This window comes from Gadus morhua, chromosome 22 (genome assembly GCF_902167405.1).
Source record: "Gadus morhua chromosome 22, gadMor3.0, whole genome shotgun sequence".
Classification (NCBI taxonomy): domain Eukaryota; kingdom Metazoa; phylum Chordata; class Actinopteri; order Gadiformes; family Gadidae; genus Gadus; species Gadus morhua.
This window is the reverse complement of record NC_044069.1, coordinates 7,054,149-7,082,078: the sequence shown is the minus strand read 5'-3', so window position 1 is coordinate 7,082,078 and position 27,930 is coordinate 7,054,149. Positions and strand designations below refer to the sequence as shown.

Below are 27,930 nucleotides of genomic sequence, written 5' to 3'. Positions count from 1 at the left end.
TGTGTTTTTGGTGTTTTTAATGTTTGGGATAAAAATAAATAAAAGCCACTTAGACACACTGCTTTAGTCCGTCCGTCATCGAGGCTGAGATGTTTATTTGAAGCTGATTCGTACACTCTTGTCACACAAGTGGGCAATAAAAGACTTTCAAGCGTAATCCCCTTCCACCCTCTTGAGGCAATCAGGTCGTAGGTTCCTACTGATGAAAAAGATAATCTGCCCTTTTTCTAGAGTTCGCCAATCTCTCACTACACACAGGAAGCCTTGAAACATCGAACCATACAAATAACGTCTGACACAGGGTTATTCCGCTAACAAAATAAGACGATTAAACTGCCTTATTAACGTCCTCTACTGCTTTATTAAGTCAACAGTGAATCCTCACACTAAACTCTGGACGTTTGGCTTTTGAATAGTGACTCAAGTGGAAGAATCGAGAGCGGGGAGCAGGAGGGTTATGTGACCGACACGGTGCTGAAGTACTCTGGTTCTCGGCCACCAGGGGGCCCCCCCGCCTGCTGAGCGACCCCACGGAGGGGCACTCTCTCCAGTGTCAGCTCCCCAGCGCTATCCAGGTTCAACACGCGGCCCACGAAGTTCTGGAACACAACATCAGCGCCTACACTGTTTATACCCCAATGTCTGCAGTACATAGTATTATCCATTTATTGGTCTTTCATATCACATTGGCAAAGTCTCTACCGCCGTCAAGTTTTTTTTTGCTTCGATTCCGTCTTTGGTGAACAGATTTAACGAATATAGGAAACTGAAACTATAGGAAAAATAATTAATTATTTTCTTTTTTTGACCATTTCAAAAAGGTATCAGTATGTTATTGAAGCGATATCAGCCATCTAAGGCCAGTTTGAAAGACAATGGATCCTCATCACGATGTGATAACCAGACCACAGACCTCTGACGGGTGGCGGACGCCGCTGTCCGGTTTGGACTTGGACCGGGACAGGTCCATTGTTTTCTCCCTCTGAGATCTGAACTCCTGGGGAAGAGGCTCAGCATTGATTGGAGGCATTGTTTGTGGCTATGTTTATGTGTGTGGTGTGTGTGTGACGTGTTTGTTTAGGTGTGCATGTGTGTGTGTGTGTGTGTGTGTGTGTGTGTGTGTGTGTGTGTGTGTGTGTGTGTGTGTGTGTGTGTATGTGCGTGTGAGTTTATGTGTGTACGTGTGTATATGTGTGTGCAAGTGTGTGTGTTTGTGTGTATTTTTTTTTTTGTGTATTTATATGTGTGTCTAAGCTTATGTGTGTGTATGTTCATGTGTTTATGTGTGTGTTTTTACGTGTTTATGTGTGTGTTTGTGTTGAGGTACGTGTGTTTATGTGTGTGTTTGTGTTGATGTACGTGTGTGTGTGTGTGTTTGTGTTTATGCGTGTGTAGTGTAATGTACACCAGAGCTGAAGGGTTGTAGTGATGTTGGTTTGAGGTACCAACCTGTAGGACCTTGTAGTCTGAGGTCCTGGAGACGTACTGGTCCCAGGCCTCGGTGTTGAGCTCCTGCTGCCTCTGACGGGACTTGATCTGTGAGAGAGGAAGAACGGTCGGGACGTTGGGCGAAAACTAAAGCTAATAGTTTAAACTGTCTGACATTTCGTTTCAGACCTCGGCCAAAAACCTCACCCAAAAATCATTTGGGTTTAGATCGATACAAGGCCTTAGTTGATGATTAAAGAGTTATTGAACCCTAAAATCAAAGGGGGTACGGCACCCCCTAAAGGCTGAACGGGACATAGAAACAGCTGTGAATGGCTGTCCCTGTCTATATGGTTTAAAGCCTGGCCTAGACTTAAAATATCTTTTCAACAGGCGGTTAAGTTCAACGAATCCAAATACAGTAAAAATAGTAATCTAAATTACTATTTTACATTGTATCAATTAACATTAATTGAGAGTTATTTACATAGTAATGTGAATCCTGTTATCCCCTAATGACGAACAAAACGTTCCTACAACCAACCCTTCCCTTCGGTGTTCCTAACCTCGTTGTAGACCATCTCCTCCTGGGTGAGCTCGTCCTTCTCCTGGCGCTCCAGGATGGCGCTCTGCTCCTCGGCCACCCGGCTCGCCGTGTCCTCTGCGATCCTCCGCATGGCCTCCAGGGCGGCGGCGTCCGGCCGCACGGGGCGCACGCCTTCCAGCGCCAGCTCCTGGATCACCTCGCCCCACACCTCGCCCACCTGCACCGCCATTTTGTTTTTTTTTAGTACGGGAGCCCAGCACAGGAGGCGATGGCTTTTTCAAAAAAACATGAAGATCTACATCGTGGTTCACGATGGTCTAGACCGGAACGGAATCCAGGACTTCAGACTACAAGATCCTACAGGTTGTGCTTCTCATACTAACGTCACAACAACCCTTCACCTCTAATAGTGTTCACTATAAACACACACACACATGATATACACACAGTGTTGGTGTCGACTCCAAGCCTGAAAGCACTGGTTCTGGGTTCAGTTGACCCAGAACCGTTCCTCAGTCTACCTGTGGTCGTCCTTGAGCAGGATTCCCCCCTTTACCCCTACCTGCTCTCTCTTAATGACACGGATATGACACCCCTGTGAGGGACCATAAACTAGGACCCACAGATCCAAGGGAGTGTACATATAGACTCCCCCCTAAACGGGCCCCCCTCCCCCCACCTTGAAGTCCAGGTATCTCTTGACGATGCTGAGGGTCACGTGGTCCGTGGTGGACAGTCCATGGAGGTCGTGGAAGCCTGGCAGAACACACGAAGGGTACCATCACACACTTTTCGTCATTTAAAAGCACTGCTGCTTTACCACCGGGTTCTGCGGTTCCGTTACCCAGCTTGCAGAAGATGGAGAACACCTTGGCCCGGAGGTTCTCCGAGAGGTCCAGCACGGCCGGGCTGGGCTGGCCGGCGCTGAAGGAGGTGTCGGACACGGCCTGGTAGCAGCTGAGGAGGGGCCTGGTGGGGTCTGCGGCCCCCAAGGACGGAGGGAAACGGGAGGGGGGGGCCTCAGTGACAAGAGTGGAAGGGCTTCTCGTTGCGGTGCTAAAAGTGTAGGATTGTGTAGTGGGGGGGGGGGGGGTTTGAATCCCAGCCCAAAGGTACTGGGTTCAATCAACACAGCCCTGTAGGTATCCTAGAGCAAAGACGCCCTGGTTGTATCTGAAGCTGCAAAAAGTACAAACACTTCAAAAGTATTTATAATCGTTTTGTAAGGATGTGAACAAAATGTCCCTTTTCAAGGGGAATTCCTCTAAATCCACAGTGGGCGAAAGTGTGGTCAGCTAAACTTCCGTCTTTACTCTTTTGAGCGCAATCCGTTATTTAGAGTTTTTCCCTTAAAAGGGCAAAGTTTCCCTTTGCCCTTTTAAGGGCTTAACATTCTCAACGATCAATATTCACATCACAGGAATGTGAGACAGAAAGGCTTCAGGCATTGAGGTTTGAACCCAGACCCTCCCAGCCGGGGCTGGAGTGTAGTTGAGGGGCGGGGGCGGGGGCGGGGGCCTGACCTGATATGCGTCCATGCTGGTCCCGGCCCACCCCCAGCTCCGCCTCCTCCTCCCTCCAGAGGAGGAGCAGCAGGGCGGGGGCGGTCCGGCCCCCGGAGCCCGTCCAGGTCATGACGTGGGACAGGGTCTTGGGGTTGTCACACAGGTCCAGCAGCGTGGCCAAGACCACGCCCCGCATGCAGCGCGGGCTCCACTGGGGGGCAGACGGACCACACCACGGGAGTGAGACCTCATGGGTTCAATCAAAGGGACGTTCCAGGAGGGTTACAATTGTAATGAAACATTTGATGTTTATGACATTTTAATCATGTTTAAAACATCGATTTTTTTTTAACTTTCAACAAAGAAATTGTAAATGATTTCCACGTTTTTAAAAAGGATACAGGGCAAAGAATTAATTGAATTGGGAATTTTTGGGGACGTTTGGTTTTCTTTTCCTTACGCTGAGCAGATCTAGCAGGAGGAAAACCCCCTCTCTGGCCAGGAAGTAGTCCTCTGTGGTGTAGCATCCCACGATGCAGGACCTGGCGTCAGGGACAAGCGTAGTTACTGTCACTTGTAGCGCCTAAGCGCTCAAAGTGCTGACCAGATTATTCACAAATAACCGACAATAAATTCCCAGAACTGACAAGAACTGACAAGAAGGAGAATCACTCTTCAGTATCACACATTGACAACTCCCAGCTCAAATATCTCAACAAATCCATCGAGTTAGCTGCGATCCACAGATGGGAACCACCAGGAGGTCAGGGGAGAAGGTGTGTGGACTCACCAGACGCAGTCCACCGTGGAGAGGATGAGGCGGTTGTGTCCCAGGCCGCTGTGGAACTTCTCCGGGCTCATCTTCAGGAAGTGCACGGCCATTTCCACTCCCTCGGCTCCAAACAGTTCCTACGGCAACACGGGACACGTGCCATCACTACAGAGCCTCCCGGGAGGACAGATGGGAGTCTGCTTCCTCAAGGCGCTCAACGTGTCAACAACAGAGGTATCCGTTTTAATGACGAATGCTCCACTTCAGCTCTGAGAGCGGAGCCGTCGGTTAAACTGATAAGCCGACCCGAGGGTCGAGCGGTTTCATTAAAGGGAAACATTACCAGGGTTTGAGTGATGAGGTGGTTCATTTGGACGCAGAAGCAGAGTGAAATCACAAATTACAAACCCACCGACAGCTGCTGTGTAGCACAGCTTTGTTAAAATGATAAATCAACCATCGTTTTAGTGGAGGGCCTTCTAACTTTAAATGAAAAATGAACAGCTGTTGAGAGGTGTTTAAAAAGGATGAACAAACCGACATTTCAGGAGCAGAGCTGTATTTTTCCACAGAGACATTCGCAAATGTTTCAACTCCATCGGTGGTTTGTTTTGGGTCGTGCGTTAAAGGACCTAATTTCACCGGCAGCAGGGGTGACGTCGGTCTGCCATTACAAGCCATCTCAAAGTCTATCCATCAAAACCCCCCCTATAGTGTAACATCATCACACGTGGGCCCCTGCACCCAGATGCACAATGGGTCAGTCCACCAGTTGGCCTGGTCCACCGCGCAGACTGATTGGCTGAGCAATCTATCAATCATACATTCATCCGGGCGGACACTCCCACGTGTGATGTCACTGGGGCCACGTGAGAAGGCTCGGTAATGGCTGGTCCCAGCTGACAGGGGGCCCCCTAGAGGACGGGGCCCGGGGCCCTACCTTCCTGTGCAGGTCGGTCTCACACAGGGCGGACAGCACCAGCTGGATGTCCGACTTGATCTCCAGGCCGATGGGGTCCTGGTCCTCCTCGGGGGTCCCGTCCTCCATCTGCATGAGGACCCCTGGGGGGCGGGGTTAGTGGAGGGACACGTGGTGATTGGTCGAATCATAATGTGTGTAATTAATGAGGGGAACACTGCTTGTCTGCCTGTTTGTCTGACTGTCTCTCTCCCTGTCGGTCCGTCTACCTTCCTACCTGTCTGTCTGTGTACCTGTCTGCCTTCCTACCTGTCTTATGGTCTGTCTGTCTGTCTGTCTGTCTGTCTGTCTGTCTGTCTGTCTGTCATTCTTTCTACCTGTCTGTCTCGACCTGTATGTCTGTCTTTGTACCTGTCAACCTTCCTTCCTCTCTGTCTGTCTGTCTGTACCTGTATATCTGTCTTACTGCCTGCCTGTCCATCTCACCTATCCACCTCCGAACCTGCCTCCCTGTCCGTCTGCATCTCTACCTGTCTGTCCCTCTTTCTGTCTATCTTCCTGCCCTTGGGTCTGTCTGTCTGTCTGTCCGTCTGTCTGTCTGCATTCCTACCCGTCTGTCCGCCTACCACCCCGATCCCCCTACCTGCCTCAACCCGTCTGCCTCCCAACCCGTCTGCCTGTCTGCCTCTCAGCCTCTCAGCCTGTCTGCCTCTCAGCCTGTCTGCCCCTCAGCCTCTCAGCCTGTCTGCCCCTCAGCCTGTCTGCCTCCCAGCCTGTCGGCCTCCCAGCCTCTCAGACTGTCTGCCCTCTCAGCCTGTCTGCCTCCCAGCCTGTCTGCCCCTCAGCCTCTCAGCCTGTCGGCCTCCAGGCCCGTCCGAGGTTACCTAGCAGCTGTCCGATGGCGCCCTGGTCGCAGAGGTCCTGGCTGAGGAGCTCGTCCTCCAGGGCCGTCATGGAGCGCAGCGCCCGCACGCAGTACCGCATCTGGGCCTTCTTAGAGCCCCGCCCCCCGGCGCCGTGGAAGCTGTGGCCCTGGCCGAAGTAGGTGTCTGCGGCGGACGTTCAAACACACTACTGGTAACTCGTCATACTCTGGATATGACAACAGGCGTATGAACGCCTAAACATTTATTTAGCACAGTACTCAAATATGTTAATATGTACTATTACTATCCCTTTTGACGAGTAAAAGGTCAAACTAACTCAAGAGACATTTTTTTTCAGTCAAGCACATTGCTTCTACAGGCTTACCAAGTGTGAAAGAAAATATACAATATAATTCGTCATTTTAATTACCCTTTTAACCAACACATATACGGTGGATGCTGTTGCATGTTATCAAGGATGTAGGTTAGGGGTGAGCGGGGGGGGGGGGGGGGTCTGTGTGTGTGTGTGTATGTGTGGGGGGGGGGGGGGTGAGGGGGCCTGTACCAGAGGCCCGCGGCGTGGCTAACCTTGACCGGCGCACCACTCCAGCAGCAGCAGCAGGCAGGTGTTCCCCTGGCAGCTGGTGTAGTCCTCCACCAGCAGGGGGCCCACCAGGGCCAGCGTGGCCAGGGCCTGCAGCTGCAGCGCCTCCTGCTGCCCGGAGGACCAGTGGCGCCCGGCGCCACCCCGGGGCGACTGGCCGTTGCCGTGGTTACGCGGAGCCTTGGCCAGCGTGAGCAGGGCGAGCATGACCCGGCCTTCACGGAAGAGCTACCATGCAGGAACAACAAGGTAATGAATAATAAAGTTAATTAGGATAACTTAATCAATCGTTTTGAAAAGGTGCAAACGGAGGTTTGCCGAAACATGGATAAATAGTTAACTGGAAAAAAACCTGCATAAAAGTAAAATCATTGGTGAAGAATTTAAATAATCATGTTTAATTTAACAAACAGACACCAAAACTACTGATAAAAGGTACAGTCTCTTCAAGTCGCTGCTTGACTCGCTCTATGCATCAGATATTCAGGACGAGTCCCATGGGGGCGTGGGTCATGTGACCGGCGGGACCGGGGGACCCCCCCACTGACCTGCAGGGCCGAGAGGTCCTTGGACATGCAGACCAGCCAGTTGAGCAGCAGAGTCTTCATCTCAAAGTCCTCGCTGTTGTAGGTCAGCTTCAGGTTGCGGACCAAAGGGTTGTGACTTTTTACTGAAAATAAGTGAATGAATACAGCCATCACAGGTCAGCATACACACAAGGAGTTTAATTATTGCAACCCATTGCTTTATTATAGTCGATAATCCACCTTGAATAATTATGAATGATTAGTCATTTCAATGATAAAACAGAAGAGGATGTTCTCACGTTCAGGGAATGTGACGAAAACGACGAGCTGCTTCGCAAACAAACTTTCCTGTAAATCAAACACAGACAATCAGTTACAAATACAAAAAGCAAATAACATACAAGGTAAGAGATGTTTTGGTCCAAAATTCACTCTTAGAATATTAACTTTTTACCTCTCAGAGTGGAAAGATCTACTGGCCAGGCCATTGTTTTAATAACTAACCTTTCCTGACCCGCCAAATGGACAAATCGATCCAAACTTTGTGTCTGGCAGGTGTTCATTTGAGACCCATTCATTCGTTAAGATATTATTTAATATATTAAAGTCGCAATGTGTAACATTTAAACTAGCTCGTAGCTTAAAATAACCTTGACATATATGTAGTGAATGGTGATGCAAGGGGATTTTAATAAATGCATCAATAAAATAAATCCTATATTTGATGAATTCCAAAAATGAAAAATGCTGGCAAGCCCTAGCCCCCTTCTTTGCTTAAAATAATCGTACCATCGACCCTTCCAAAACCCCTCCAAGCCAGCCAAGCTACACTAATTAGGGTCAAACAGTTGCACAGCCAGTGAGATTGGACTGAACTCTTATTCTGAAAATCTCCCGCCAACTAACTGGCGGGAGACCGTACACACTGCGCCTTTAAGAGATAAACCGGTGTTCAGGTGTCACACGAGAGTAGAGACCCCCTGCATACTATGAGGGGGGACTTGGGGATCTGGGCGATGAGGGTGGTGATGACCAGCAGGTCGTTGCGGAGCTGCAGGTCGTACTGCCTGGAGCCGCGCAGCAGCTGATGGAGGAAGGCCTCCTTCAGGGCCCTGCAGGGGGCAGCACAGGGAGGGAGGTAGAGCCTCAGGGTGGGTCGTGGCTCCGGACATCATTTTAGAGTTCAGATTGCGCTCTTGTTGTCGGGCCTCAGAGTGGATCGTTGGTCCAACAAAAAGAGTAAGATTTGAACTCGAGAGTTTAATAGGATAATATCTGGATAATCCTTGAAAAAATCGCCTAAAAATAAACATAACATTGATAAGAAATCCATAAAAAAATCTATCAATCAATAAAAATGAAAGTGTTTACGAACATATATGTAAATATTCTTATCGTTGCTATACATCTATAGAGTTAAATTAATAATCGTCAACATCGTCCACATCATGATTACACATTTATGTATATTTATATGCATCTACTATTCAGAATACTTCATCAGTAACGTGTGTTTCAACAGTGCACACACACACACACACACACACACACACACACACACACACACACACACACACACACACACACACACACACACACACACACACACACACACACACACACACACACACACACACACACACTGAGCCCCTACAGGATACACTGCATGGTGCTGAGCTGCCGTGTCACGGCCTCCCTGCAGCCGCGCTCCAGAAGGTTCCACAGGACCTCGGAGGAGCGGAACAGCGCCTGGCCCGACGGGTCGGCCTGGTTCATGGTGAGGCACACCGTCTCGGCCCCGCGGGCCCTCAGGATCTGGGCGCAGTTGGCGTCTGGTCGGGGGGGGGGGGGGGGGGGGACGCCACGCGACACACGGTCAGACCCTGATTAGCGGTGACACGCTGACCCGTTGACATTGGGACTTTATGGGACAAGGACACTCAACGCCGGGACGGTTGTGACGGAGTGGGCCCCCTGATTGTGGCCCACCGGGTAATGAGATGCTTTGTCCGTCCTCAAGGGTCGAGGTTCGCCTTATTTAACGAAAGAGGCAATTTGTTTCTACTGATGGGCGTGTGTTTTGAATGTGTATGTGTGTGTGTGTGTGTTCGAGTGAGTGTGTGTGTGGAGAGTTTGTGAGTGTGTTTGTGATTGATGGATAAACACATGAGCAGTCATTTGCTAGAGGCACTGGAAAATATGATTGAGTTTGTGTGTATGCCTGGGGGTGTGTGATTTTTGAGTGTGTTGCTTGTTTGCTTGTGTCCATGTGTGTATGTGTATGCTTGTGTGTGTGTGTGTATTCTTGCGTGTGTGTGTGTGCGTGTGTGTATGTGTGTGTGTATTCTTGCGCGTGTGTGCGCGCGCGTGTGTGTGTGTGTTCACCTGAGGTGCTGGTCATCATCTGCAGGGTGTGCAGGACCAGCAGTCTGACGGCGGGCTGGTCCTCCAGGGTTGCCATGGAGAGGACCATCGTCTCGGCGACGCAGCTCTGCTCCAGCACCTGCAGCCGGTACCCTGGGTTGGAGGGATGGAACCCTGCGGGGCAGAGAGGACACCGGGTCACCAGGGGAAGGCTGGAGTCAGCCCGCTGAGGGGGCTCGGGATGGGACAGCATCCACTATGACTCACACTGAGGACGTAGAAGATAACTACGATGGGATGCGATATACGATGGGCCTTGAGTGATGGAAGGAATGGTAAATGTAATAATAATGATATAAGGAGATAAAGACACAAAAAATAAAGGAGAAGGAAACAAAACCGCAAGAAAGAAAGAAAGATAAGGAAAGTAAAGAAAAACAGAAAACCTCAGCATCACCACAACAGCGAGATGGTCTCGTTGCGAGAAAGAAAGAAAGTATAAAAGACACAAATAAACAAGGAAATAAGGTAAAAGACAAGAATAGAAAGAAAGTGTTAAATAAAGAAATTAAGAAACAAACGAGCGAACAAGGAAAAAAGAGACAAGGAAAGAAAGAGAGAAAGAAAGAAAGCAACGCAGAAACGAAGAAAGAAACAAAGAAAGAAAGAAAGAAAGAAAGAAAGAAAGAGAGAAAGAAAGAAAGAAAGAAAGAAAGAAAGAAAGAAAGAAAGAAAGAAAGAAAGAAAGTAGCTAAAGTAGCTTCACCGACACCACCAGAGCGAGGAGAGGGTCTCACTGGAGGAGAGTCTAGAGAATCTCCTGCTAGAGTTGAGAGAGGCAGCGGGCGTCGCGGCGGGGCCCCCCATACCGTCGAGCAGGTGTCTGGGGGCCACGTGGCTGTAGAAGGACTTGAGAGAGCTACACAGCTCGTGTCTCACTTCCACGCTCGGCACTCTCATCAAACACCCTGCGAGACAGACCAACCGCAGCACTATCAGTCAACCGTGTTGTGGTATTTAACGAACAGGCCCATATGTCTTATTCTTGAAAAACACGTTTTAGGAAACTGATGTATACCCATGACAGAGAGGAATTCTTTGACATCGTAGGCATAGGCGATCTCATCGGACGCTCTCTCCTTCAGGAAGGGAAGTCTGGCGAAAAAAGTAGGGGAAATACTCAGTTTGTTATTTGCGTTCTGGTATAGTACTCTGCTTGGGTCGAAATGTGTTGTTTCCCTGTTTGGAGGGAGGATCTTACCCACAGATTTTGAGTGCGTCACACAACACAGAGACATACTCGGGGTGGGCCTTTGCCCTCTCCGCACATATATTGAGGATCCTGCCGATTGCCGACAGCTCTTTTAAGATCTGGAAACGTGCGGTTAAGGACGATCCTGTAAGATGAAAAGCTGTTTTGGCGAAACGGTCCCAGTGAGACATGATGTTGCCCACTTTATTCCTGAACAGGGAAAATGCTGACGGATAAACGATAGAAGTTGTAAATTGGGACCTGGGGGACTTGACATTATCAGGTCCCGATGGACATTCGTATGACGTATGATGTTTATTTTTATCACCACCACAGTAGACTGAGATTAAGCTTTCTAATAATAACATAATACGAGTGCTCAAAAGGATACAAAGCCGTTTTGGGACCTCTGCAGAAGTTTCTTGAGTGTGAAAAGGTGCCTCTCCTTTAAAGTAGCCTTTAATAAAGAAAATACTTGATTAATGTAGCACTATGGTACATGATGTACATAAAAGGAGATGGGTCTAAAACGCTTACTGTCAATGGACCTTCGAGTAGACTGATGACTTTGTTGACCTCCAGGCAAACAGTGGGGATCTGCAGAGAGATGGGTGAAGATGGGTGAAGATGCTTATGAAAATAACCTTTTGGTTACAAGGATGCCCAGCTGATCTTGGGAAGAGTTAGTATGTACATGATTGTTTATATTCGTGTTTTTTGGTGATATTATGATGAAATTACTTCATGCTTATTAATTAGGCTGGAAACCAATTTTCCCAAGACGACAAATAAAGGGTCTCTCTATTCTAGCTCTGGTTTCAAAAGGCATTACAACAGCAGTCAAATATAGCTTAAATCATCTTTTAGCTATCAAGATATTATTATAATATCATTTATATATAACTTATTTGATATTTGATGCCAATGTCCATTGATTACTTATAAACCTCCTTGATCAAAATGCATCTTATCCCTACTTGCTCTTTAATGACCTGTATCTGACTCCACTGTGTGTCACTCTGGATCAAACAGCCTGTAATAACTAAGAGTAAACTTAACTCACTCACCCTGTATGCCTTCCTGTCCTTAGTGGATGTTACCGGCCTCAATAACAGGGCTTCGGGTCTTCGCCTGTGCATTACTTTGTTTGAATCCATGTTCAGCTGTCAAATAACCTTTTGTGATGTCAATCTCAGGGGTCAGCATCGCCGGTTCACGGGGCCACCTAGTGTGTATCCGTCCTCCGATCCGCCCACGGTGACCTCGTCTGTTGTGGCATGAAGAGCCGACACATGTTACGGTACTTTGTTTTTAGCGGGTACCATCAAAGAGTGGGATTAACGGGAAGCGGTCCAAATCTCCCCTTTTATGTTTGCCGGAGTCAGACGCGTATGCCGTTGCCATGGTGATCCTTCCAGTACGGAAAGCGGCATGGACCGAAAACACCACATGAGCAAAACGCCCAGTTCCTTCTCCGAACCGGAAGTGGTGCGGGTTACCAAACCGCATTGATTTCCCTACACAACGTGAAAGAACTGTTTTATTCATTTTCACTTCTGCAAACAACAGCCTTGTATTCCAGTTAGAACGACGCAGAAAGGACCCAGATCAGGCAGCAATGCTGACGGACGCAGGTTGGTTGCGCAGCGGGGTGCATCTTTTCTTCCACATGCCTCATTGGGTGTCAGTGTGTGTTATTGTTGAGCTTGCCGTGGGATCCTGCTGGCACTTAGCTGTCTTTTCGCTTTGCATGGATAGGCTTGCATATTTTATCCCCTGTTTTTACTGTTAGTAATAGCAGCTAAATAAACACAACAAAGGTTGAAGAAAGTGCTTGCGTCTTTTTAACGGTATTTGCGACAACGGTCTTTTCCCTTGTCTTATTTTTCCATGATAGACTATTCTGGAAATGCGTCTGGGGCTCGTCGGTCCAAGAAGAGGAGCTCGGGTGACTCACCGGGCGACGGCCAGTCTGTCCGCTCCTCCGGAAGGCAGGTCAACGTCAGGGTGAAGCGAACCAACAACCCTCCACCTGGGCAGGTACGAGGCCTGCACCCTGTCAATCACATTCAGACAAATCTCCTTATTAATAATCCTAATGATGTGGGCGAGTGTCAAAACAATAATAAAAATCATTGTAATATAACCTTTATTTATAAAGCTTTAAAGCAAGGTTTGCAAAAGGTTTTACAAAAAAAACGACATTTTCAAAGGAGAGACTGATGTTTGTCTTTACTCCAGCGTGTCTCATTAACCTTCCCCCCGGGGTCTCCAGTGCAAGAGAAAAGCCACAGACACTGAGGAGGAAGACGAGCAGTCTGAGAAGAAGTACAGGAAATGTGAGAAAGCGGGATGCTCTGCCACGTACCCCGTCTGCTTCGCCAGCTCTAATGAAAGGTATCGGGTTTCAGCCTCGGACACTGGTCTTCACTCGCTCTCTCTCTCGGTCCCTGTCCCAGTCTTTGTAGCCTGTAGGCATAACGTGCTAACGCCGGTCTGTGTGTCCCCAGGTGCGCTAAGAACGGCTACACCTCTCGCTGGTACCATCTCTCCTGTGGGGAGCACTTCTGCAACGAGTGCTTCGACCACTACTACAGAAGGTAACACACACATGCATGCACACATAAACAATCACACGCACACATCTGCATACTTCATAATACATCATTCATATTTAGTGAGACGAGGACTCTCACTATATGACCGGAAACCACAACCAGTAGTTACGAGTGGCATACTGTTTAGGTGCTTGACAAGATTATTATTTTAAGGTCATGATTTCTTGTATTTCTCTGTGACGTCAGCCATAAAGACGGCTATGAGACCTACGCTTCATGGAAGAAAGTGTGGACCAGCAATGGGAAAAGCGAGCCCAGCCTCAAAGCTTTCATGGCCGACCAGCAGCTGCCCTTCTGGGTAAGGCCAACAACTAGGGACCACCACCCCCACCTCGATCACCACCTCCACCTCGACCTCCACCCCCACCTCGACCACCACTCCCACCTCGACCCCCACCCCCACCTCGACCACCACCCCTAACCTCGACCCCCACCCCCCCCAGCCCCGGGGGTCCATGTCCGGGTTGGGTTCTGAGCCCCTCTGCCTCTCCTTTCAGGTCCAGTGCACCAAGCCGGCCTGCAGGAAGTGGCGTCAGCTGACCAAGGAGATCGCGCTGACCCCCACCATGGCGATGTCGTACCGCTGCGGCGTCAAGTTCAACAACACTAAGGTAACCCGGGCAACGGGCGAGAGGAGTTGATGGCGTACGGTAATGTGGTGTGGTTAGTTTGTACTGATTTTGTTCTGTTGCGCGTGTGTCCCTTAGATCGAAGGGTCCGACCAGTGCTCTCAACCAGAAGATTTGGTGAGTGTGACCTGGTGTCTGTGTGTGCGTTTTCAGGGGGTAAGATAGAGTGTGTTCATGTGTGAGAGGGACCAAAGGATGTATAGATTAATCTAAATGAGACCAAGAGAAGTTAAATGACACAAACCTGATCATAAGTACACAATTGTAGTTTTTAAGTCAGATGGTCAATCACTGGAGAAAACTCCCAGCAACAAAGTTTAGTGGAGATAGAAAAAAACAACAGAAGTCTGCTCATGGAGAGTGAGAGGAGGAACCAGTCCGTTGGCTCCCCGTCCGGCCACGGCAACAAAGCTTCCAAAAGCCCGGCACACACACGCACGCGCTCTTCATCCCTCTCCCCCTCTGCGCAGCGTGTGGCCGAGGTGATTGACAGCTGGTGGCACTCCATGCTGATCCTGCCCCCGCTGCTGAAGGACAGCCCCGCCAGCCCCTTCCTGGCCGCCTACTACCCCGACTGCGTGGGCATGAGCCCCTCCAGCTGCCCCGGCAGCGGGGCCGAGCTCCGGGGCCAGCACTGCCGGACCGCCCAGCCCCAGAGTGAGCACCGCAGCTGGGGGGGTGATAACTGTCTTTAATCTCAGAAATCTGAGATTAAAGTTAGAATTGTGGGAATTAAGTCGGAATTCTGACTTTAAACTCAGAACTCAAAAAAACCCTTTAGTCCATTTTATTTTATTGTAATATCAATTTGAGATGGCTTTAATGAAGAAGATGGGAGTTTGGGTTGCCTTGAGCGCGGCCATAGAAGTCGAGATCTTCCTTCCATCCATCACAGCGCTCCCCTCTGTCCCCCCTCTCCCCCCTCTCCCCACTCTCCCCCCTGCAGTCCCCGGCCTGAGCCCCTACTTCCAGCCCTTCTACCAGCCCAACGAGTGCGGCAAGGCGCTCTGCGTGCGGCCCGACATGATGGAGCTGGACGAGCTGTACGAGTTCCCCGAGTTCTCCCGGGACCCCACCATGTACCTGGCCCTCAGGAACCTCATCTTGGCCGCCTGGCACCGGGACTGCAAGGTAACGCTCGCCCTGGGGGCTTGACGGCTGGTTTCTGGTGGTGGTGTTGGTGGTGGTAATGGGGGGCTTGTCAAGGCTTTCAGCATTACACTGCTGGAGAATCAATACAATGAAACCCGTCAACAGTGACCTGTTGTATGTTGTGTTCTGTTGTGCGTCCTGACACTTAATGTACGCACTTGGTGTTGGTTGTTTGTCCTTTCATTTAAAAATAGTACTTGGCATTGTTTAGCATCTTATCCTAGCTATCTTTATAGTATACAGGGAATGGGTTAACCTAACAATTGTTAGTGGTTCTATGAACATCCTTACTGTACAAACAGTGATATTCAAATCGACTCATTGTCGAATGATAATGAGTAAATGATTAAAATCTATTTAATCATGATTAGGATTTAAATGATTCTTTTTTCCCTCTGATATTTTTCTTTTTAATCCACTTAGTATTTTATGTTGTATTTCTTTTAACGTGCATTGTAGCACTTTGAGGTCATTAAGTTGATGTAAATGCGTTATAAATAAAATGTATTATTATTATTATTGTAAGTCTCTGGATAAAAGCTTCTGCCAAACGCCCTAAATGTTCATATAAATGTATGATTGCATTTGTTCATGACTATATCTGTTCCCCAGGAGGTGCTGACTCCGCAGAAATGCGCGCCCCACATCGTGGTGCGCGGGCTGGTGCGGGTGCGCTGCGTGCAGGAGATGGACCGCGTGCTGCACTTCATGACCAGGAAGGGTCTGATCAACACGGGGGTCCTGGCGGTCAGCCGGCCCCTGCTGCCGGAGAGGTACCGCTCGGTGAGTACCGTCCTCCTGGCCAGCTCCACTGGTAGAGCAGGCTACTAATTGAATTTATTTTAATTGAAAATATATTCATTTCGAACAAGTAAAGAAAAAGAAAAAAGTAAGCAATAAATAAAATATAATGATGAAACAAGTGGACGGTTAGAATTAAGTTATATTAACAAGCAGTGAAAACCACAAATGAAAACAAACTGTTCGAAAAGAATTGACACGGCTAGTATTTGACGAAAGTGGACCGTTTATGTTGTGTGTGTTATGCTTTTGTTAACGGTACGATGACGTTTCTGCAGAAGAACGTGATCGTGATCGGAGCCGGGGCGTCTGGGCTCGCCGCTGCTCGCCAACTGCAGAACTTTGGCACTCAGGTGGGAAGAAACACACATTAGTACCAAATACACACCACTATTTTCCCCCCCATTTGTTGTTGTTTGTTCTGTTTGTATTGTCTTCTCCTTACTAGCATTTCGTTCAGCATTAACCTTTAGCGTCCGCTTTTGTTTGTATTATTTTAATTTCTGATTGTATTGTATTTTATTTATTTTTATCCTATGTTTTTCCGAGGCTGCTGGGCTATTGCAACAAACTAATTTCTCCTACGGGGGATTAATAAAGTTGCATCGTATAACCGCGGTGCTGTCGTCGAGGCTGAACGAGGTACTTCATGGTTGTACGCTGAGATGGTGAGCTGAGGTTTGGTTCCTCAGGTGGTGGTTCTGGAGGCCAGGGAGCGGATCGGGGGCCGCGTCTGGGACGACGCCTCTCTGGGGGTGACCGTGGGTCAGGGGGCCCAGATCGTCAACGGCTGCGTCAACAACCCCATCGCCCTGATGTGTGAACAGGTGAGCCCCTCCAGGTGTGCGGTGGGTTTGAGGGGGTCCAGTCAGACCTTGCACCCCTCTCTGAAACCTTTTCAACCGAAAAAAAGCCCAACTGTATCAAACGGTCTTGGCGTCCCTGATTGGCTCGTTAAAACACCTGGGCCCCTCCCAGATCCTTATGCTCTAGAACTGCAATAACTGAAAATATATTAGTTGGGTATTTGTTAAGGACATTTTTTACGTTTATTTTATTCAACATATGTATGTATTATATGTTAATTAATATTTAAAGTTTCCTTTGAATTTGCCTTTTCTTTTTCTCATGAAGATGGGCATCAAGATGCACAAACTGGGCGAGAGGTGCGACCTGTTCCAGGAGGGAGGTCACATGACCGACACTGCCATAGACAAGCGCATGGAGTTCCACTTCAATGCCATCCTGGACGTGGTGGCGGAGTGGCGGAAGGACAAGACGCAGAACCAAGATGCGCCTCTAGGAGGTGCTGTTCTTACATTACCAATTATCAATAAAGAGAACCTCATGTAATCTGCCTTTAGCAAAGGTGTTCCAATGAGTAAACATTGAGTAAACCATTTGATGCATTATTTGCAAAACCATGTCAGATAAAAGCAAGGGGGGAAACACTTTTCGAAAGTAAAAGCCCTTTAATTTTTACGAATCAAAAAACTCACGACAAAATAAAAGTCCCTACCTCAGTACGGTTATGCAACCCTCTAGATCTACTTATTAACTGTCCTTTCTTCTTACGGCCACAACCTGATGTTACCCTTACTTGTAATTCCGAAAGCATTCCTGTTTTACATGTTTACGTTTGTCTGAACCTCACAGAGAAGGTCAAGGAGGTGTACAAGAACTTCCTGCAGGAGTCGGGGATCCAGTTCAGTGAGCTGGAGGAGAAGGTGATGCAGTTCCACCTCAGCAACCTGGAGTACGCCTGCGGGAGCACACTGGACCAGGTTCTGCTGCGCCCTCCCCCCCCCCCCCCCCCCCCCCCCCCCCAGCAGACACGCCCCCCTGGTAGCAGACACATCCCCCTGTAGCATGTATCAGACACCCCCCCCCTATAGAAGACCCCCCCCCACGCCTCCCTGGTAGCAGACATGCCCCCCTGGTAGCAGACACGCCCCCTGGTAGCAGACACGCCCCCTGGTAGCAGACACGCCCCCTGGTAGCAGACACGCCCTCCTGGTAGCAGACACACACCCTGATGGCAGACACCCCTCTGTAGCATGTATCAGACGCACTCCCTGGTAGCAGACACGCCCCCTGGTAGAAGACTTACCCCCCTGGTAGCAGACATGCCCCCTGGTAGCAGACACGCCCCCTGGTAGCAGACACGCCCCCTGGTAGCAGACACGCCCCCTGGTAGCAGACACGCCCCCTGGCAATAGACACGCCCCCTGGCAATAGACACATCCCTTGTTAGATTGCTAATTGTCGAACTTTTTCAACTGCTTATTGGCAACATTAATTATTGGCTGCGTGTAATTACTCCCACAAACAATAGCTAAAGAAAGTATGTGACCAACCGTCTCTCGTGACCAACATTCAGTATAATAATTCCAAGTGTACTCATCCTACGCGCCTATGCTTCATAATAATTCCCAGTGCTCCCACACGCTGACCCCTGGCTGCTGGTCTGTGTTCCCAGGTGTCGGCGCGGTCCTGGGACCACAACGAGTTCTTTGCCCAGTTCTCAGGGGACCACACGCTGCTCACCAGGGGCTACTCCGCCCTGCTGCTCAGGCTGGCCCAGGGCCTCGACATACGCACCAAGTGTGCCGTGCGTACATCCAAAGCTCTCTTTACTACACTACACTACGCTATACTATTCTATACTACGACCGCTACTATAACCACACCATACTATACCATACTATACTATACTATAACCATACCATACTAAATTATTACTATATTAAAGCATACCATTTTACACTTTTACCATACCAAAACCAGACCATACTATACCTTACTATCTACTATACTGTAGAACTCATTACTGTTACTCATATACAGGCCCCCTAAACCCAACTCTGCTTTCATCCCGGAAATGTCTGATCTCCTCACAACACTCTGTACTACCTCTGCCAATACCATCATTCTGGGTGATTTAAATATTCATGTTGACACCCCCTCATGCCAGCCCGCTGCTGATTTTCTTCAGCTGCTAGACTCCCTCAACCTACAACAACATGTTGATGCCCCCACACACTCCAGAGGACACACAATTGACCTGGTCATCTCAAACTCCGCCCCCATCAGCAACCTACAGGTCTATGATCTTGGCGTCTCGGATCACAGAGTTGTGTCAATGGAGCTCCCTTTTCCTTCCTCCCACACCAAACCAAAGCGGCAGATCCACTTCAGGAATGTGAAAAATATCAACATGGATGCCCTGGCCCTAGACCTTCAACATCTCTCCTCTGGCTCAACTGACTCCCTCTCTGTTGCTGACTCAGTGGACTTATACAACCAGTCCCTGAGCAGTCTCCTGGATCTCCACGCCCCCTTAACATCGAGGTCAGTCTCCTTCTCGCGCTCTGCACCCTGGTACACCAGTGAACTACGTACAATGAAGGCTGCTGGGCGTGTCCTTGAGCGGCGACTCAAGGCCTCTGGTCTGACCGTTCACAAACAGGCATACAGGGAACACAGGAGGGCATATGCTGAAGCCCTGAATAATGCACGGTCCAGGTTCTATTCCGCAATAATCAACAATAGCCCTGGTAACTCCAAACAGCTCTTTTCAACTGTCCATCACCTTCTCAAACCCCCTTTACCATCCCAATCTGATGTCACCCCGGAGAGGTGCAACATGCACATCAACTTTTTTAAACAAAAAGTGAATAACATCCGCTCACACCTCTCCATCACTACTGCCCTGCCCCTTCAAACTGCTGACCCACCGATTGACTCTGTCCAGACCCTCTGCTCCTTCTCCAGCATCACAAAGGAAGAGGTGGAGGACGTCATCAGGAAAATGAAGCCATCCACCTGTGCACTAGACCCCTTCCCTACAGCTCTGCTGAAGGCCAACATCTCTGCTGTCTCTCCACTCATCACCAATATCATTAACCACTCCCTCCTGGCCGGCCATATCCCATCTGCATTAAAAACTGCTGTCATCAGACCAACATTAAAAAAACCTACCCTTGATCCAGAAGTCCTCTCCAACTACAGGCCCATCTCAAATCTCCCATTTCTGTCAAAAGTTCTGGAAAAAACAGTTGCAGCACAACTCCAGGATCACCTCATACAACATCACTTGTTTGAAAAATTCCAGTCTGGTTTCCGCTATGGCCACAGTACAGAAACAGCCTTGGTCAGGGTCACAAATGACCTCCTGATGGCAGCAGACACCGGCTCCCCATCTCTCCTCATCCTCCTGGACTTAACAGCTGCTTTTGATACGGTTGACCACAATATTCTCCTTCACCGCCTGCAATACACCATTGGACTATCAGGAAATGTAAAGAACTGGTTCACCTCGTACCTCACTGACAGAACTGAGCACGTTGCCCTGGGCTAAGCAAAATCACACACCAACAACGTCACCTGCGGTGTCCCCCAGGGCTCGGTGTTGGGCCCCACACTGTTCTCACTGTACATGCTCCCCCTGGGTAGTGTCATTAGCAGGCATGGCTTGTCTTACCACTGCTATGCTGATGATACACAGCTCTACATCAGGACAACCCCCACTTCTTCTGCCCCTCTGCCAACATCCACACTGACCACCTGCCTGGAGGAGATAGAGGCGTGGATGAAGCTCAACTTCCTACAACTTAACAGCCATAAAACGGAAGCCATCCTTGTTGGCACGCCACATCAGCTCCGCTCCCCCACCATCACCAATATCACCTTCTCTGGCAAAAACATCCCCCTTTCCACATCCGTCACCAACCTCGGTGTTAAAATGGACCCACAACTTAATTTTGACACCCACATCAAACGCCTCTGTAAGACAGCTTTATACCACCTCAGGAACATCGCCAAACTCCGCCAATCACTCACCCTGGCTGATGCAGAGAAGCTCGTCCATGCCTTTGTCTCCTCCAGGTTGGACTACTGCAATGCACTCCTCATTGGGATCCCTGGCAAGAGCATCCAGAGGCTCCAATACATTCAAAACAGTGCTGCCAGGGTCCTGATGAGGGTGCGCAAGCATGACCACATCACCCCCATCCTGAAATCACTGCACTGGCTCCCTGTCTCACTCAGAATTGAGTACAAGGTCTCCCTCCTCACCCACCAGTGCCTTCACGGACTTGCCCCCCTCTACCTTCAGGAACTCCTCACCCCGCCGACAAACTCACGTACACTCCGTTCAGGATCCACTCACACCCTCCAAACCCGACATACGAAGCTGTGCACCATGGGTGATCGGGCCTTTTCTGCTGCTGCCCCTAGACTATGGAACGCCCTCCCTGACCACCTGAGGGCTCCACAGACTACAGCTCTTTTTAAACGGAACCTCAAAACCCATCTCTTTAAAAGAGCATTTAGCTAAACTTTCTTTGAGGTTCCCCCTTTTTAATAGTTTTTTGGTATTTTTTTCTCTGAAGCACTTTGAGATTCTTGAATATAAAGTGCATTATAAATAAAATGTATTATTATTATTATTATTACTATTACAATACTAAACTTTATCATACCATATTATAACCATCATATACTACTACTTATGCCATATCTCAAAGCTCACACTGGAAAATCTCTTGCCCTGTGAGTTCAAGCCCTCAACCTAAATGTAATCGTAAATAAATGTATATTTTTGGTTTTAAACTCCTTTTAACTGCTTTCCATTTGTCACCGCTGAGGATTTCAGCAAAAAAAATATCAAACATCTATCTGTTTCCGATGCTAGGTTCAGTCCATCGACTACTCAGGTGATGTCATCAAGGTGACATCCTCAAAGGGATCTCAGTGGACGGCTCACAAGGTACAGACAAACACTATGTCCTCTTAATGTTGACCTGCTAGTGTTTATATTGGAGAGAACATTCGTCACGTTGTTTTACTTTGAAATATGATTTTCTCTTGACACTGGTTCCAGGTGCTTGTGACGGTGCCGTTGACTCTGCTGCAGAAGAACCTGATCCAGTTCTACCCTCCTCTCCCTGAGAGGAAGCTCAAAGCTCTTAACAGCCTCGGGGCCGGCATCATAGAGAAGGTGAGGGTGGGAGGGGAGCTCTGTGAAGGGAACCTGTGGTTCTCTGTCTCCTTGGCTATCTTTTTATATCTTAGTGTATTTGATGACATTTTTTAGAATTTAAACTTTGGTATTTTAGTGTTGATATTTTAATTTGTTCTTTACTACTTATATTCAAATGAATGAATTGATTACAGCCCACTTAATATTATACAGTATATTGAAGGTAAAGTAAGTCCAAAACTAATAGTTTGAATGAAGGGAGGTGTAATGTATCGAGGGGTTGGATAGATGCACATAAGTACAAAAAAAAGTTTAACTGTTTTCAAACCGTCTTGCAGATCGCCCTGCAGTTCCCCTACAGGTTCTGGGACAAGAAGGTCCAAGGCGCGGACTACTTCGGCCACGTCCCTCCCAGTCCGGACCAGCGGGGCATGTTCGGGGTGTTCTATGACCTGGATCCACAGGTTGGTGTGACTGACTGCTCCGGTAGAGACCTTACAGAGTGGCCCTTCAAGTGTAGAGGAAAGCGAGTTAGTTAGGGTGTTCGACTCCCAGCCCCAAGGGTACTGGGTTTGATCCCCAATGCTCACGGCCTACCTGTAGGCATCCTTGAGCAAGCTGCCCTACCCACCCCTGCTCGTTTCTGTGTTCAGTCTTTAACCCACACTCTGAATCCTTAGTTTGCTCAGTTCGGTACATTTATCGCGTTAATAACTTCAGCAAATGTCTGCCCAAAGCTGGGCTACGCCTAGGCTAGCGTCGTTAATTCTGCCGGTGTTGGCGTACAGGGGAAGCAGTCGGTGCTGATGTCGGTCATCACGGGGGACGCTGTGCCCTTCGTGCGTGACATGGGGGAGTCGGAGGTGGTCTGCGAGTGCATGAAGGTCCTGCGGCAGCTCTTCAAGGAACAGGTGAGCAAACTGGCTCCACGTTTTCGTCCGGGCTCCTTCGCCCGGATCAAGGTTGCTTTGTGGTGTAGCGCTTTGCCATGGTGCTTGGCTCCTGCCATGAAAGCCCTCTTCATTATACAGTCCCATAAACGCTGCTCAGTAGACAGAAGGACTGGGGAGCATTATTAAAAGACATTCTACGCAAATACTTCCCTCCAATTTTGATAGACGGATGGATAGATACATTATTCAGCCTGAGGGGAAACCTTGACGATTAATAAATAAAAGATGGATGAACCACAACAACAGAAACCACTAAAGGGACAGAACTGACGGTGCTGGAGTGTATTTGTGACTGAGCTGATAGGTGGTGTCCATTTCCACATCAGGGTAAACTGCATAACGGTCTCATGTTGTTTGACAGGAGGTCCCAGAGCCGCTGAACTACTTTGTCACTCAGTGGAGCAAAGACGTGTGGTCCCAGATGTCCTACAGCTTCGTGAAGACAGGGGGCAGTGGAGAGGCCTACGACATCATCGCCGAGGACGTGCAGGGGAAGCTCTTTTTTGCTGGCGAAGTAAGTACTAATGAACAGCGTTTACTTGTGAGGCATTCGGCTGCTCTTTATAATGCGTTTATGTGTAAAAAGCGTAAACGGTCAATCTAGAGAATGCGCAGGGCATTGTTTGCGTTTGATTGTTGTCAGCCTCATTCTATGTCTGTTAAATTACTGAATATAAATGACTTCATGCCAACCTCTTTTTATATATACAGTATATACAGGTGCTGGTCAAATTATTAGAATATCATGAAAAAGTTGATTTATTTCAGTAATTATATTCAGAACGTGAAACTTACATATTATATCAATTCATTACACACAGAGTGATATATTTGAAATGTTTATTTCTTTTAATTTGGATGATTAGTACTGACAATTACTGAAAATCCCAAATTCAGTATCTCAGAAAATTAGAATATTAGTTACGACTAGTACAAAAAATGATTTTTTAGAAATGTGGGCCAACTGAAAAGTATGAACATGGAAAGTTTCAGCATGTATGGCAATCAATACTTAGTTGCAGCTCCTTTTGCCTGAATTGCTGCAGCAATACGGCGTGGCATGGAGTCGACCAGTCTGTTGCACTCCTCAGGTGTTATGAGAGCCCAGGTTGCTTTAATAGTGGCCTTCAGCTCTTCAGCATTGTTGGGTCTGGCATCTCGCATCTTCCGCTTCACAATACCCCATAGGTTTTCTATGGGGTTAAGGTCAGGTGAGTTTGCAGGCCAATCAAGAAGAGGGATACCATGGTCCTTAAACCAGGTACTGGTAGATTTGGCACTGTGTGCAGGTGCCAAGTCATGTTGGAAAATGAAATCGTCACCTCCATAAAGTTGGGCCGCGGCAGGCAGCATAAAGTGTTCTAAAACTTCCTGGTAGACTGCTGCATTGACCCTGGACCTCAGGAAACACAGTGGACCAACAGCAGCAGATGACATGGCACCCCAGACCATTACTGACTGTGGACATTTTACACTGGACTTCAGGCAACGTGGATTCTGTGCCACTCCTGTCTTCCTCCAGACTCTGGGACCTTGATTTCCAAAGGAGATACAAAATTTACTTTCATCTGAAAACATAACTTTGGACCACTCAGCAGCAGTCCAGTCCTTTTTGTCTTGAGCCCAGGCGAGACGCTTTTGACGTTGTCTCTTATTCAAGAGTGGCTTTACACGAGGAATGCGACAGCTGAAGCCCATATCTTGCATACGTCGGTGTGTGGTGCTTCTTGAAGCACTGACTCCAGCTACAGTCCACTCTTTGTGGATCTCCCCCACATTTTTGAATCGGTTTTGTTTGACAATCCTCTCCAGGGCGCGTTTATCCCTCTTGCTTGTACACTCTTTTCTACCACATCTTTTTCTTCCCTTCGCCTCTCTATTAATGTGCTTGGACACAGAGCTCTGGGAACATCCAACCTCTTTGGCAATGACCTTTTGTGTCTTGCCCTCCTTCTTTAAAGTATCAATGGTCATCTTTTGGACAGTTGTCAAGTCAGCAGTCTTCCCCATGATTGTGTGTCATACAGAATCAAAACGAGAGACCATTTAAAGGCTTTTCCAGGTGTTTTGAGTTAGTTAGCTAATTAGAGTGTGGCACCAGGTGTCTTCAATATCTGACCTTTTCACCATATTCTAATTTTCTGAGATGTTGAATTTAGGGTTTTCATTGGTTGTCAGCTATAATCATCTTCTTTTTGGCAAAAAACACTTATAATGTATCAGTCTGTTTGGAATGAATGTATACATTCTACAGGTTTGACTTTCTAAATGGAATTAATGAAATAAATCAACTTTTTCATGATATTCTAATAATATGACCAGCACCTGTATATATATACAGTATGTATGTATGTATGTATATGTGTATATATATGTATATATATATATGTGTGTGTGTGTGTGTGTGTGTGTATATATATGTATATATATATATATACAGGTGCTGGTCATATTATTAGAATATCATGAAAAAGTTGATTTATTTCATTAATTCCATTTAGAAAGTCAAACCTGTAGAATGTATACATTCATTCCAAACAGACTGATACATTATAAGTGTTTTTTGCCAAAAAGAAGATGATTATAGCTGACAACCAATGAAAACCCTAAATTCAACATCTCAGAAAATTAGAATATGGTGAAAAGGTCAGATTTTGAAGACACCTGGTGCCACACTCTAATTAGCTAACTAACTCAAAACACCTGGAAAAGCCTTTAAATGGTCTCTCGTTTTGATTCTGTATGACACACAATCATGGGGAAGACTGCTGACTTGACAACTGTCCAAAAGATGACCATTGATACTTTAAAGAAGGAGGGCAAGACACAAAAGGTCATTGCCAAAGAGGTTGGATGTTCCCAGAGCTCTGTGTCCAAGCACATTAATAGAGAGGCGAAGGGAAGAAAAAGATGTGGTAGAAAAGAGAGTACAAGCAAGAGGGATAAACGCGCCCTGGAGAGGATTGTCAAACAAAACCGATTCAAAAATGTGGGGGAGATCCACAAAGAGTGGACTGTAGCTGGAGTCAGTGCTTCAAGAAGCACCACACACCGACGTATGCAAGATATGGGCTTCAGCTGTCGCATTCCTCGTGTAAAGCCACTCTTGAATAAGAGACAACGTCAAAAGCGTCTCGCCTGGGCTCAAGACAAAAAGGACTGGACTGCTGCTGAGTGGTCCAAAGTTATGTTTTCAGATGAAAGTAAATTTTGTATCTCCTTTGGAAATCAAGGTCCCAGAGTCTGGAGGAAGACAGGAGAGGCACAGAATCCACGTTGCCTGAAGTCCAGTGTAAAATTTCCACAGTCAGTAATGGTCTGGGGTGCCATGTCATCTGCTGCTGTTGGTCCACTGTGTTTCCTGAGGTCCAGGGTCAATGCAGCAGTCTACCAGGAAGTTTTAGAACACTTTATGCTGCCTGCCGCGGACCAACTTTATGGAGGTGACGATTTCATTTTCCAACATGACTTGGCACCTGCACACAGTGCCAAATCTACCAGTACCTGGTTTAAGGACCATGGTATCCCTCTTCTTGATTGGCCTGCAAACTCACCTGACCTTAACCCCATAAAAAACCTATGGGGTATTGTGAAGCGGAAGATGCGAGATGCCAGACCCAACAATGCTGAAGAGCTGAAGGCCACTATTAAAGCAACCTGGGCTCTCATAACACCTGAGGAGTGCAACAGACTGGTCGACTCCATGCCACGCCGTATTGCTGCAGCAATTCAGGCAAAAGGAGCTGCAACTAAGTATTGATTGCCATACATGCTGAAACTTTCCATGTTCATACTTTTCAGTTGGCCCACATTTCTAAAAAATCATTTTTTGTACTAGTCGTAACTAATATTCTAATTTTCTGAGATACTGAATTTGGGATTTTCAGTAATTGTCAGTACTAATCATCCAAATTAAAAGAAATAAACATTTCAAATATATCACTCTGTGTGTAATGAATTGATATAATATGTAAGTTTCACGTTCTGAATATAATTACTGAAATAAATCAACTTTTTCATGATATTCTAATAATTTGACCAGCACCTGTATATGCCAAACAAATATTGTTTAACCATTTTTCATTGAATCTCCATATTCTAATGTTTATTTTTTATTCAGGCAACCAACCGACATTTTCCTCAGACGGTTACCGGAGCCTACCTCAGCGGGGTCAGGGAAGCCAGCAAAATGTCCGCCGTTTAAAACCTGACCCCACAAGGCACCCATAACACCAGCACACGCTCACGGGTCACACAGTACGACACAAGCTACCGTTGCTCAACCTGTACTGAGTTACTTTTGGATTGCTCCTCTTTAAAAACTGTGTTTTTGCTACTCGTACTGTGATATGTGTACAGACTGGCAGAATACTGTTTCCAACATGAAGAAGACCATGTATGTCAGGGGCTAGCTCTTTATTTATTTCCGCAAGGATTATAGCACTTTTTGTCTCAAACTATTAACAGTGTCATTTTTCGGTTGATGGGGAATAATAAATAAATATTTATGCTCATTCGAAAGCCCATCTGATGGAATCAAAGTTTGGATTTCCAGTTAAGTGAATAGTGTACTAGGTATCCTCTTACCTAGGGAGGGGGGGGGGGGGGGGGGGGGGTCAGGCTGTTTCAAACACCCTTAAACATTAAATTGGTAATGTTCTCGTGAACAGAAAAGACCACACATTTAGAAGCGATAGCATTTCTGTTGGCGCATTTTGGATGCCTGTTATTTTGTTTTTCCTATTTAAGTCATTACACTACATCAGTAACAATGCTTCCTTTTTTGGATGTGCTCAATATATATAGGCCTACCATCTTAAAGAAAATCAGGGAAAGGCTACACCTTTCAAATAATTTATACCATGGCCTATCATACACTATTTGTTCTGTATGTGTAATAAAAAAAAGTATAACTGCCAACGCATTCCTGCCTCTTGCTTTATTATAATAAATTAATCAAATTGATGCCGCCTTCAAAACGGCTCGGAGGTTCGGAAGCTCTTACGTGTC

The 27,930-nt window shown here is 47.4% G+C and overlaps 2 protein-coding genes across 3 annotated transcripts; one reads left to right on the top strand and one right to left on the bottom strand.

Annotated features, from left to right (window-relative positions):
- Positions 1-62: 62 nt before the first annotated feature.
- cfap69 (cilia and flagella associated protein 69) lies at positions 63-12,194 on the bottom strand. Of its 2 annotated transcripts, none has more exons than XM_030347868.1 (23): positions 11,852-12,194; positions 11,322-11,381; positions 11,176-11,241; positions 10,794-10,903; positions 10,611-10,687; positions 10,330-10,500; positions 9,554-9,706; positions 8,823-9,000; positions 8,157-8,280; positions 7,468-7,516; positions 7,190-7,311; positions 6,626-6,869; positions 6,056-6,220; positions 5,193-5,314; positions 4,271-4,389; positions 3,941-4,022; positions 3,499-3,691; positions 2,820-2,954; positions 2,655-2,731; positions 1,995-2,192; positions 1,450-1,536; positions 914-997; positions 63-599 (listed from the first exon to the last, which is right to left on the bottom strand). In XM_030347868.1, exons 1-23 carry the CDS (start codon positions 11,939-11,941, stop codon positions 456-458), a joined length of 2,850 nt encoding a protein of 949 aa, XP_030203728.1. In that variant the 5' UTR covers positions 11,942-12,194; the 3' UTR covers positions 63-455. The 2 variants fall into 2 exon arrangements, with proteins under 2 accessions (XP_030203728.1, XP_030203729.1); XM_030347869.1 differs by having other exon boundaries at positions 10,402-10,500; positions 11,852-12,193.
- Positions 12,195-12,199: 5 nt separating this feature from the next.
- Positions 12,200-27,844, top strand: kdm1b (lysine demethylase 1B). The gene is made up of 21 exons (XM_030347870.1): positions 12,200-12,418; positions 12,682-12,824; positions 13,060-13,181; positions 13,295-13,384; positions 13,589-13,700; positions 13,900-14,013; positions 14,110-14,148; positions 14,502-14,688; positions 14,978-15,162; positions 15,796-15,966; positions 16,263-16,337; positions 16,677-16,811; positions 17,119-17,290; positions 17,641-17,768; positions 18,464-18,595; positions 21,680-21,754; positions 21,869-21,985; positions 22,306-22,431; positions 22,756-22,878; positions 23,282-23,434; positions 27,041-27,844. The coding sequence occupies exons 1-21, from the start codon at positions 12,403-12,405 to the stop codon at positions 27,122-27,124; spliced, it is 2,499 nt and encodes an 832-aa protein (XP_030203730.1). The 5' UTR covers positions 12,200-12,402; the 3' UTR covers positions 27,125-27,844.
- Positions 27,845-27,930: the final 86 nt, after the last annotated feature.

Excerpts from the sequence above, each read along its gene's own strand:
- cfap69 (XM_030347868.1), bottom strand. The coding sequence starts at position 11,941 with ATGGATTCAAACAAAGTAATGCACAGGCGAAGACCCGAAGCCCTGTTA. Across the intron at positions 11,382-11,851 it reads AGGACAGGAAGGCATACAGG|ATCCCCACTGTTTGCCTGGA; the intron begins GTGAGTGAGTTA and ends ATCTCTCTGCAG. Across the intron at positions 7,517-8,156 it reads TCCCCAAGTCCCCCCTCATA|GAAAGTTTGTTTGCGAAGCA; the intron begins GTATGCAGGGGG and ends TTTGATTTACAG.
- kdm1b (XM_030347870.1), top strand. Across the intron at positions 13,701-13,899 it reads ACCAGCAGCTGCCCTTCTGG|GTCCAGTGCACCAAGCCGGC; the intron begins GTAAGGCCAACA and ends CTCTCCTTTCAG. Across the intron at positions 17,769-18,463 it reads GCGGGAGCACACTGGACCAG|GTGTCGGCGCGGTCCTGGGA; the intron begins GTTCTGCTGCGC and ends CTGTGTTCCCAG.